General features: G+C 39.2%; 1 protein-coding gene across 1 annotated transcript in view; it reads left to right on the forward strand.

Moving 5' to 3' along the window:
- mgat4b (alpha-1,3-mannosyl-glycoprotein 4-beta-N-acetylglucosaminyltransferase B) overlaps positions 1-12,520 on the forward strand; it is a 99,369-nt gene that overhangs the window by 83,985 nt on the left and 2,864 nt on the right. Inside the window, exons 9-14 of the mRNA XM_051859919.1 lie at positions 1,035-1,165; positions 1,535-1,642; positions 3,438-3,631; positions 6,423-6,501; positions 10,033-10,120; positions 11,634-11,746. Coding sequence (XP_051715879.1) covers positions 1,035-1,165; positions 1,535-1,642; positions 3,438-3,631; positions 6,423-6,501; positions 10,033-10,120; positions 11,634-11,746 — 713 coding nt within the window. The remainder of the gene's footprint in view (positions 1-1,034; positions 1,166-1,534; positions 1,643-3,437; positions 3,632-6,422; positions 6,502-10,032; positions 10,121-11,633; positions 11,747-12,520) is intronic.

Consider the following 12,520-nt stretch of genomic DNA (forward strand, 5'->3'; position numbering starts at 1 on the left):
TAGCCCCGCCCTAGTCTCACGCCATTGGTTGAGTCAATGTTGCTGTGTCAGGCTCGTCGGGATGCTTAAACAAGTAATGTTTTCAGGGCACTTATAGTTGTCTCTGCATGTTAGACTGGATTTTGAGAACGTATTTGAACTTTTGGCAGGTCAAGTCAACAGACGAGCTACTGTAGCTCAGATTGCTCAAGAAGTCAATGCTGGTTCTGATAGAAAGGTGTCAGAATACACACGTATGGAGCTGCATAGCTGCAGACCAGTCAGGGTGCCCATGCTGACCCCTGTCCACCGCCGAAAGAGCCAACAGTGGACACAGTGAGCATCAGAACTGGACAACTCCATGCCTTGATGGGTCAGCAAAAGGGGGACCAACACAATATTAGGAAGGTGGTCATAATGTTATGCCTGATTGGTGTACATATTAGACTCAGAGTAGTACTGTAGTATGCTGTTTGGAACAGAACCAGAGCTTCATGCCCCATGAAAAGTGATCTGTGTTTTGATCTGGAGAGGCAGGATGTTTCAGTGGTTGATGTCGGACTGTAATTCATAATGCATAAAAACGGATGTCTCTTCTATTATAGATCACTAAAAACCAGCTGCTTTACTGGCTGAATGTTGGTCCTAAGCCAGCAGAAATGACCTAAACAGTTGAAAAACTTAATTAGAGGCCAATAAAAACGCTGCTATGGAGAACATCCTTCCTCCTGAAACTGATCTAATGTCATTTAATGACTTAATCTCGTGTTTTAAGAAAAATGTTATCATTTATGTAGAACATTTAAGTTATTTGCTGCGCCACTTTAGTCGTTAATATGAAAATGTAATTACTCTCAGAGCGCCCTTTCCTTTTGATTTCAGTTAATGTTTTCTTGCTCTTCATCTTTCCTCTCTTGAGTTCCTCGTTTAAATCCTTGTTGAAAGTGTAAATCCGAGTTTTGATTTTTCACTCCGGTCCATATCGCCCATAAACCCGTGAGTGTGTCTCCGCTGATGTTATATGATTTTTCATCAATCTGTTTTGCTTTTTTCAGGGAAAATGTTCAAGTCATTAGACTTGCCGCTGATCGTGGAGTTTATGCTAATGTTCTACAAAGACAAGCCCATTGATTGGCTGTTGGACCACATCATGTGGGTGAAGGTGTGCAACCCAGAAAAAGACGCGGTAAGAATTCTACATCTCTGTTTTCTTCTTGATATTTTCTGTTCTTGATATTATTTCTGTCTAACCAGGTTTTGCTCATTCAGTATATGAATCATTATTTTGAGAGACTCGATCGCTATATGATGAACAGATTTAATTTAGGCTTTCACTCGCATATAAACTTTGATAAGCGCACATGCATAGAGCACATCAAATATGGTCAACAGAAGCTCATACGTGAAATTTTATGACTTTATGAACTTTTTGAACCTTGAAAGAATGGATTTGGGCTGAAATGTCCATTGAATAATTTGTTTCTAGTCTGACACTTTGGTTTAAAGTGTATATAGTTGTTATATAATGTAAGTAAATGTTCTTTGTGTCCCACAGAAACATTGTGACAGGCAGAAAGCAAACCTACGCATCCGCTTTAAACCGTCTCTCTTCCAGCATGTTGGAACACACTCTTCCCTCGCTGGAAAGATCCAGAAACTCAAGGTGTGTGTGTGTGTAATCATTTTACACATTAGGCACAGTACTCTGCCTCAGGACTATGTTCATTTCTCCTCATAGATTGTCCAAATTACAAATCAGAATCCCAGAAGGCATCTGATAACTGCTCATATCCTCATAAATCAGCATGTGTCCCTACTCTGTCTTTATTCCCTCCAAATAAAGAGCAGTAGGAATCACCATGGCGATGAGTGCTCGTCTGACCCGCCCGTTCTCTGTCGTATTGATTTTTCTCCTCGTCTGACGAGCTGCTGAATGAATCTGACGCTCCATTTCCTGCTCGCTGTATTCTTCCTCTACATTTATCATAATACTGCCTCAATCACTGCTGTTATTCTTCTAGACGACTTCTTTTATTTGTTTTTCATATCAACTTTTGACATGTTTTCACATTACAGTTTTTGGTGTAAACCCATGTGTGTTTGACGTTAGATTTCAGGGGCCATATTTAGCAAAAATCTTAAGACTAAAATTTGCTTTTTGGTCATTTTTCACCGAAAATTTTTTACTTCTTTTTAGAATTTTTTCCTTCATCGAAATGGTACGAAACTTGGTAAAGGTCTTGGCACTTGCTATGTGGAAAAAAACTAATCATGGACATGATTTGAAAAAAGTTAAATGGTCCTGAGTTTCCAATGGGGCTGCAGTGGAAATGAATGTGAGGCGAAGCTCATCTAGTGGAAGTGTTTGGTACTGCACCCAAACTAATTCTTACTGAAAGCTCATTTTTTGAGATATCAACCTCAAACTTGTCTAGATTAATACCTTTGATTTTCTCACAGTTTTAGAGTAAACATGTTTTGGAAAAGATATATTTCATATAAAAAAAATTTTTTTTTCACTTTTCATAAGAATAAATTTAAACTTCTATTAATATTTTTTAAGTTTACTGTTTTTGCTTTTTCTTCTTTTAATTTTTTTTGCTTCAGCAATAATCTGCCAAGTGTCTTCTTTAAAAACATACCAACCTCAGTCTGTGCTTCAAAGCGTTCCAGATTTATGACAGTTTAAGCTGGAAATTTCATTTTCAGGTATTCTGAATTTCATGAATTTTTCAAAATTTAATTTTCTGTATGCTCAGAAAGTGAATAAATGGATTATAACTACTGCAGAAATATAGTTTAGTACCATAACATCCTAAAAAAACAAAATATTAAATAAACATTATCGAACTAAAATATAGTACGTTCATTTCATTGAAATAAAATTAAAAATTGTGGTCATTTTTGACCGACACACGAGGAGCACCAGAGGGTTAAAAAGAGGTCGGCAACACTTTACAATAAGGTCTCATTTTTTAAACATTAGCAGGCACAAGCTGCAAAGTAAAAAAGATAAATGTTACTTTGTGCAATCTTCATATTACATTCCTGCAAATATCACAGAAAATTCCCTGGCAGTAATTGCATTTTAGACAACCTGGATGAACCAGTGAAATGTTTTGGGTGGGTTATTTTACTAATAAAATGATCATGTGAGAATGTCTCAGTGAGCTTTTATGATATTTTACACATATAAGGTGATTTTAGCACATTCAGATGTTTCAGTGTGGATGAGCAGCCGCTAGTTTAATGTGAACGTCGCCTGAGAGTCTGGGTCAAGGATGAAACGATAAAATATAACCATAAAAGGCATTTGAATGGTAGTGAAAATAAATGAAGGCATAAAAGAGACACTTTAAATGTAACTTTAATGTTACAACAATAAAAATCATAAAGGACATGAAGTGTCTGTATTTGAAGAAACACCCAAACACTGTCCTTCCGTCTGTTTTGTTCAGGATAAGGACTTCGGGAAGCAGACGTTGCATAAAGGTCACGCTAACCCGCTAGCTGAGGTCACCACCAGTCTGAAGACGTACCAGCACTTCACGCTGGAGAAGGCCTATCTGGGCGAGGATTTCTTCTGGGCGTTCACACCTGTGGCGGGAGACTTCATACGCATCCGCTTCTTCACGCCTGTCCGTGTGGAGAGGTACTGTCACACACTCTCTCAGGTTGCTCCAAACGTCACTGTGCTGACAAACAAAACACAGCATTACAAATGTCTTTTCAGAGAAGGCAATCCAAGAATGCCTTGCGACGATCTTACTGGAAAGATTTATCCAATTTAGTTCATTCAATATGTATCATCTTATCAAAAACATCAACAATAGTTCAATTTAATCAGAAAATCTTACCCAGTATTTGTCTCCATATAGAGCGCAAGAAGTAAACATTCTTTTTCTCCATAGGGAAATTGATTTTTAACAATAATGTGGTCTGAGACACTATCACAACCAAAAAAGAGGTTTGAGTCCATTTTAAAATCCAGCTACAAAATCAAACTAAAACACTTACTGAAAAGTAAAGATTAAATCAATTTACTTGACTTTCATGTGACCGTTAACCAACATCAGAGAACCGTAAACATGCTAAAGTGGAGTTAAATTATTAAAATATTAACTTAAAATCTCAAAGGAGCCTTCAAGTAAATATTTTACATCAAATAAGGTTCAGCTGACAAAATCAGCTACCATCTTCTGACGCACAAATCTTGTTTAAGCTCGTCGCTCCCTAAAGGACTGCTGTGTGTTTTTATGCTTATGTACAAAATGCGAGTGTCAGTTGTGAGTCTGAGGACTGTTTCTGTAGCGCACTGACTCTCCGTCAGTTATGAGCTTTCATTTCCTTTCCTTGAAAGGCTGCTGCCTGTGAATGAAGCAGAAAGCGTGTTGTCCGTTCTGTAATAGAGCTCGTCTCGCAGTCGTTCCCATCACGCTGACTCAGACAAGCTGGATAATGCATCAATCATCGTGAGCCACAGTCGTCCATACATTTTTAACCCTAATGGAAAGTTCATGCATATTTCAGGCTTAATTGAGAGCTAATAGTGCTCAGTCTGAATGAGAGCGATTGACGATCACTCACTGGCCTCCTTCATGCTACAGAAGACACAGTTTAACAAGCGCAGGTGTCCGTTTAGCCTCCACAGCGGCTCTACATGTGTAATTATAGAGAGAAATCTGCCTCTATCTGTGACTGCTCGTGTTCCCCCAGAGGAGAAAGAAGATCGGACCTTTGTTTTTGGACACTTACAATATGTTTGAATGTCATTATACAGCATGTTATAAAGTGTCATCAAAACTCATTTTTCTGAGCCGTGTTTGTAGATGCGTTTAATCAGCTTGTAGTTTAATCACTTGGTTTAAGACATCATTTTTTGTGTGACTAAAACTCGCCTTCAGTAGTTTGGGCTCAGTAAGAGACGTGATGCATTAAATTTATCAGAATTGACATTTACATTGTTACAGTGTTTCCATTTCACATGAATGCTTTCAATTCATCAAGGAATCCTGGAAAAAATACATCATGGTTTGCACAAAAATATCGATAATCAGAAATTCTTGAGCAGCAAATCATCATATTAGAATGATTTCTGAAGGATCATGTGACACTGAAGACTGGAGTAATGATGCTGAAAATTCAGCTTTGATCACAGGAATAAATTACACTTTACTATATATTCACGTAGAAGTTATATTAAGTTATTATAATATATAATAATATTTCACAATTAGGGGTCAAGCCCCAAAAGGGCGAAATCATTAGTTTTCTTATTCTTCTTCCGCTCTTGAGTCTATGGCAGCCTATAGAACCGTATGGTAAAAAGTTGTGAAATTTGGCGCACAGATAGAGGACTGTCTGAAATATTACCATAGCAAATTTGGAGTCTCTACCTCAAACCCTCTAGCGCCACCAACAGTTCAAAGATTCACTCATGTTTATGCTCATAACTTTTTACGCTCAAGTCCTAGTCGGCCATTTTGAATTTTGAATTTTGAATTTTGTCTTAGAAACAAAATTCTTTTTTCCTCTGATTCCATGCTGATTCCATGATATTTTTTTCTTTGGTCAGCCATTTTGGGCGTCAGCCATTTTGAATTTTGTCATAAAATGCTGTACGAAAAAATGTTTTACGAACGCATGAACGTAATGTTATGAATCTCGGTATGATTCATTGAGGCCATGTTCTGAGAGGACCCATTTTATCTCTTGACCCTAGTGGTCAAGAGATAAAATGAAATTTATGAAAATGCTCATAACATATGAAAAATTCAACATATTGTCATTTAACTTATATCATTATATTTGTTGGCACCAAATTTGCCAAAAAGATATTAAAAGATTTCTGATCGACTCAATCGTTGTTTTATACTGCGTCAACAAATCTGACTGCGAGAACGCCAAAATGGATATGCGGCTGTATCTTTGCAAAAGTTTTGTGTATTGACACGAAACTTGGTACATGTCATCACAGGCATGACTTCAGGGTGCATGCAGAGTTTCATCATAGCGCCACCTACTGCTCAGAAGTTATAAACCATGATATTATGTTATAAGTGCTTTAACTGATATAATTTAAACAGCTTTATCCTAACCTCATGATCACAGATGTCCACAAATATTTACTTTTCTGCTCTTATTTGGCTTGACCCCGTAATTGCTGCTTGCAGCTATATTTTTAAATGTATTTTTTATCAATTAAATACAGCCCAGGTGAACCTGAGAGACTTCTTTCAAAAACATTACAAAAAACTTACCAACCCCACTCTTTTAAACAGTAGAGTAAACGTCTACTTTTTGGGGCCACTGTGTGCTGCAGCGTCTATAAATAAATGCATGATAAGATTATATATAAAGAAACATCTGCAGCACCGTTCTTTAGCATTGTACTCCTTATGGAATTATAAGATTGATGGTTTGGGTGATATTTGTGTGTGCAGGTATTTCTTCCGCAGTGGAAACATCGAGCACCCTGGAGACAAGCTCTTCAACACTACAGTGGAGGTTCTTCCTTTCGACGTGAGTCCCTGTCATTGTGTGCAGACGAACACTAAGAGTGTGTTTGTCTGATTGTGTGTTCCCTCTGGGCAGGAGGAGACTGCTATAAACACCTCACAGATCTGTGCTGAAACACTGTCTCAGCCAGCTCAATACTTCAGTCAGGGTTGAAAATATAATGCAGTCGCAAGAACTCTTTGGCATGGTTCCTGTTTGAGCAGATGTCAAGAGCTGAATTTATCATAGTTGGCTTAGAACCTGTTTATATTATTATTATTGCCCATACTTAGGGTTATGGACTTAAATCTCTAACCTGAAGTGTTAAATGTACCATGTAACTACAGACACGCTTGCTTGTGGGTGGACGACATCCTTGCAACCATCGAGATCAAAAGATCAACATTAATAAACACACAACATGAAGTACACCGATCAGGCATAACATTATGACCACCTTCCTAATATTGTGTTGGTCCCCCTTTTACTGCCAAAACAGCCCTGACCCGTCGTGGCATGGACTCCACTAGACCCCTGAAGGTGTGCCCACTGTTGGCGCTTTCGGCGGTGGACAGGGGTCAGCATGGGCACCCTGACTGGTCTGCGGCTATACATGTATTCTGACACCTTTCTATCAGAACCAGCATTAACTTCTTGAGCAGTTTGAGCTACAGTAGCTCGTCTGTTGAATCGGACCACACGGGCCAGCCTTCGCTGAGCCTCGGCCGCCCATGACCCTGTCGCCGGTTCACCACTGTTCTTGGACCACTTTTGATAGATACTGACCACTGCAGACCGGGAACACCCCACAAGAGCTGCAGTTTTGGAGATGCTCTGACCCAGTCTTCTAGCCATCACAGTTTGGCCCTTGTCAAACTCGCTCAAATCCTTACACTTGCCCATTTTTCCTGCTTCTAACACATCAACTTTGAGGACAAAATGTTCCTAATATATCCACCCACTAACAGAAGCCGTAATGAAGAGATGATCAGTGTTATTCACTTCACCTGTCAGTGCTCATAATGTTAAGCCTGATCGGTGTACAACACCTAGAAATTCCTAAAAAGTATCCGTATACTTTCTTCACCATTTGTCTAATGACAGTCAGAATGACAGCTGACAGATGTGAACCCGATACTTGTTGTGACGAACACAATGGATATATTGCGTCAGACAGCCAGAGTTCGAGCAAAGCAGTGGAGATAAAGATATAGTTCTGTTTTATGAGCTAATGGAACTGTACTGACACACGGTAATAAAATGTGACCTGCTGTGTGTGCGGTCGTCGCGGAGGAAATATTTTCCCCCGAGGGAGAGCAGACGAGGGGCGGCACTGTGATTTAAGATTACAGCCGGAAACGGACCTTCACCACAAGATTAATCGTGGGATTTTCTAAGAGCGAGAGCCTGTCGCCCTTTAATATCTCTCATCCTCTCACTGGTTTTTGCTTCTCCTCCCTGCCGGGTTGTTATATCTCTCTTTTCTCCTCATTTCCCTCTTTGTAAAGCTCCCTTTAGGGACATTTATGGAATTCAGCCGGATATAGGAAATTATAAGGCAATGCCCTGGAGAAAAGAGTATTTGTGGTCTGTTTATGCTGTTAATGCAGTTTAGGAAATTAGAGCGTCGCTCTGCTGGGGGTTTTGAACATATTTGTCTTCTCTTGGGTCACATCACAGAGTTTCGGTCCAAGAAGAAGCCTCGTTTCAGAAGTTACAGTTGCCAGGAATGCAGACACAATATGTAATAAACCCAGTATCTGTTGTTGTTTACTTTCACAGTTATTTATGGTCTTTTTGTGCCTTTATTCAGAGAGGATAGTAGAGAGCAGACAGGAAGCATTTGGCGGAGAGAGGGGGGCAGGATCGGCAAAGGACCTCGAAACGGGAATTAAACTCGGGTCGCCGTTAACGCATTTGCACCATATGTCAGTGCACTAACCACTAGGCTATCGGCACTGACATGGCCTGTGAAATTTAACTGATCATCAATCACAACTCCAAGGTTCCTAACTGTCCTGGATGGAGTTATAGTTGACAAACCTAGCTGAATGGAGAAGTTGTGATGAAGTGTTGGGTTGGCTGAGACCACAAGCAGTTCTGTCTTCGCAAGGTTGAGTTGAAGGTGCTGGTCCTTCATCCAGGCGGTGACAGATGTGTCAGACAGGCCGAGATATGAGCAGCTACCGTCGGATATTCTGGCTGGAATCATCAGTGATAGGAAAAGCCATGTTTCTGAATGACGGATCGTAGTGATGACGTGTAGATGCAGAAGAGAAGTGGTCCCAGTACCGAGCCCTGAGGCACTCCAGTAGCTAGATGTTGTGACTTAGACACCTCCAAGATACTTTGAAGGACCTACCTGAGAGGTAAGACTTGAACCACTGGAGTGTGGCTCCTGAGATGCCCATTGTCAACAGGAACAACTGCTGTGACTGCAGTGAATGCCTGCGCTGAGCTTCCTCCCTCTAAATGTCATCTCAGGGCTCCTGCGTCACTTCTCTTTAATGCTTCTTTCACGCTTTAATTGCTTTTGCTGTCATTCTTACTTTATTTTGACAGAAAAGCAGAAACACAGATTGGTTCAATATATCACTTTCAGAAGAATCTCTGGCAAAACTGACATTTCTAATAAAGGAATATCACCTCAGATCTGGCAAAACGTACAGTTGCACTCGCTTTCATAAACCGTTCATTCATATAGAGATTATTGCATGCAACATAATAAAGGCCACATGTTTTCACACAGTGATGCCAAAACTAGATTTTTACATTTTATGAAGAAAAGAGTTCCATTTGTCTGGGCAAAACTCATCACCAGTGCTGTGGGTTGTTGCTAGGATGTTCTGGGTGGTTGCTAGGTGGTTTGTTAAAACTGAAGTCTCTCTGATAATCTGCTCTCTAGATATGGCTGGGGTTCCTCCAATATAGGAATATGGGAATGTTTCTAATTAGGATGGAAAAAAAAATGTTAATTTCTGCAAATAATGTAATTGTGTAATTGTGTTAATAAGTATAAATACTTTGACATTGTATCAAGAAGTATACCTCGGATTCTCAATTGTTTAACTAGTAATTTTATTACTTATTTATTGTGAAAAATCAATTTTTGAGCAAGTACATAACCAGCCAGCGTTCAAAACTATCTCCTTATAATTCGAATGGTACTGGTGGGTTTCCTTGGGAAATTCGATCATGCCTTATTTTGGTCATACTTCCAAGACTACAATCTGAGATTCCGGAGTACAGTATCCACACCAATGTGGTGACTGACAGCAAACATTAGATTCATTCACGCTGAGGAGCTGTAAACCCACGTAAAAATGATAATTCCGCAAACAACTGCAATTGCAGGTTTCAAACAGAGATGGCGACAAAGAGGCAAAACTTACAGACTGCAGCTTTAATGATAAATAAAAACAATCTGATCATTTGCAGTTCAGTTTGCTTGAAAAACAGAGAAGAGCTTGTGTATTTGTCTGTGTGAAGAACAGATGTGAGTGAGTGGAGAGGGTTTACATGCTGAAACACTCCAACACTTTTGTCCCTCTTCAGAATATTCAGTCGGAGAAAGAAGCACTGAAGGAGGGGAGAGAGAAAACACCGAAGTACCAGCGCACAGAAGACGGCTTCATCAGAATAGGTGAGCCGCACCTGCTGTGAAGAGCACACTAAATATAGCAGCATGATTCAGCACATAAAGAACATTCGTGCTCGTAAAATGCTGAAAATGCTGAAAGAAACAGATTGTGGTTATGAATGACTGATGTCACCTTGTTGTTGTGTTGGTTTGCTTTAAATAAGATATCTTTTCTGATGCTTTAGTCTTGTTTCACCATCTTGAACCTCATATAAATGATGCAGAATTGATGCAATATCATATGGCGCTATAAAACGGCCTCCACAGTGACATTCTCCTGAGAGAACGCCAGTGCCGCCCACTTCTGAAGCGCTTACACAAGGAGAATTTGACTCGTGAAAAAGATGTTTGTGTGAATTGGGACTGGGTTGAACGTACTGATTTATCGATTGCAATCAATTCTCATTTTGATGGACCAAAATTGATTCTTAAATCCCAAGAACAAAACTTCACTAAACATTATTTGTAGCGCCTCCTATTCAATAAATCACAATAAGCTTTGTGACTTCTGATATGAAACAAAGTCTCCGCTTTCAAATTCTATAAGTTTTATTACGAAATGTAAACAATAAATACCATTTTGTGTCTCTTTAATGTGTCATGACAGTTTAAGTGCGTGTGAACCGATCATCTCTTCCACTTTACTACTAGTTACAGCACCAAATAAACATGAATGAACATCAGAAGGAATGTTGAAAGATACAGTACAACTTACTGAAATGAATCACGTCTCATGTAATCGATCAATCAGTGTTTCAACCACAGAAAGACGTCAATAATATCACGTAACGCCACATTTACCTCAGAAAAGCCGTTAAATGTCCATAAACTCGTCAGTCAGCTAGAAAAATAACCCTAGAGAGCAGCATACCTGATGTATATCCAAATGAATCAATATCAAATCGAATCGTGAAATTTGAGTCCGTAACCAGCCCTAGTGTGAATCGTTCACTCCTCAGGCCTTGCTTTCTGTCTTTCTCTTGCTCGACACTCCAAATCCATGGAGAAAATCCTAGCAAATCTTTATTTTGAAACGTCTGAACTGTTTTTGATCTGTTTGCCTCTCTCACTCTTTCTCATGATTATGTATGGATGTGTGTCTGATTGCTGTGCCTCAGGGTTTATTGAGGCCCGTCCCTCGTGACGGAGCGTTAGATTTCCCCTTTAGTCATTAATGCGCTGAATATAATCCAGACAGACGCTTCGGAGCACTGCGGGAACATGAGCAGAAAATGCATGTTAATCATTCAAAATATTTATCATCCAAAAAATCCAAATGACATTTCATCTTGCTCGCCTGTATGTTGGTTTGTTTGATGTGTTTTGTGTGTAGTTCGATGAGACATTTCACACGAAAATCATTAATTACAGTCTTGCTCACAATATTCTATTAATGGTTTGTTTTTCTGCGAATCAATTAAAGTTTGGCACGATCTGCCTCAGCCTCTCATTCGCCACATCTCAGAAGACTTGTTATGCAAATGTGTTGAAGAGCTTGTGTTGATTCGTCCCTCAGGGAAGTTTGAGAACGGGATCGCGGAGGGCGAGGTGGACGCTTCCTTCGGCCCGCTGGAGGCTCTGCGGCTCTCGGTGCTGACCGACTCTCCTGTGTGGGTCATTCTCAGCGAGGTACAGATCACCATCTGCTGCTCCACTGTGAAACATTATTTTCAGGATTTGTTATAACAACATTTTTTCTTCTGTCAAATCAACTTAGGTAATTAATGTGGTTCAGATGACATAATATTTTGAGTTTCTGTTGATTAAATCAACCGCCTTCATTGTATTAATGAACTCAAATGAACTTAAAGTTTTAAGGCAACCAGGTAACTTACTTTAAGTTAAACCAGCAATTCTTTTTACAGTGCACTCACAACCACCGACTTACACCTACAACCAACATACTATTCATCTAACGGGGAATATTTATATACAGTACCGGTCAAATGCTTGGAAACATTATGTTTCTTCTGCTCACAAAGGCTGAATTTATTTGATGAAAAATACAGTAAAAACAGTGAAATATTATTCCAATGTAAATCAGCTGTTTTCTATGTGAATATATAGTAAAGTGTAATTTATATCCTGTGATCAAAGCTGAATTTTCAGCATCATTACTCCAGTCTTCAGTGTCACATGATCCTTCAGAAATCATTCTGATATCATTTATTATTATGATCAATGTTGAAAAGAAAGAAATGAATACTTTAATTCAGTATAAAGGCGCATTAAACAAATTTCTGAAAATAAATGTTGTTCTAGTCATCAAAAAATGTATCACGGTTTGCACAAAAATATCGATAATAATCATAAATGTTTCTTAAGCAGCAAATCATCATATCAGAATGATTTCTGAAGGATCATGTGACACTGAAGACTGGAGTAATGATGCTGAAAATTCAG

The sequence above is a fragment of the Ctenopharyngodon idella genome, chromosome 14, assembly GCF_019924925.1.
Source record: "Ctenopharyngodon idella isolate HZGC_01 chromosome 14, HZGC01, whole genome shotgun sequence".
Classification (NCBI taxonomy): Eukaryota; Metazoa; Chordata; class Actinopteri; order Cypriniformes; family Xenocyprididae; genus Ctenopharyngodon; species Ctenopharyngodon idella.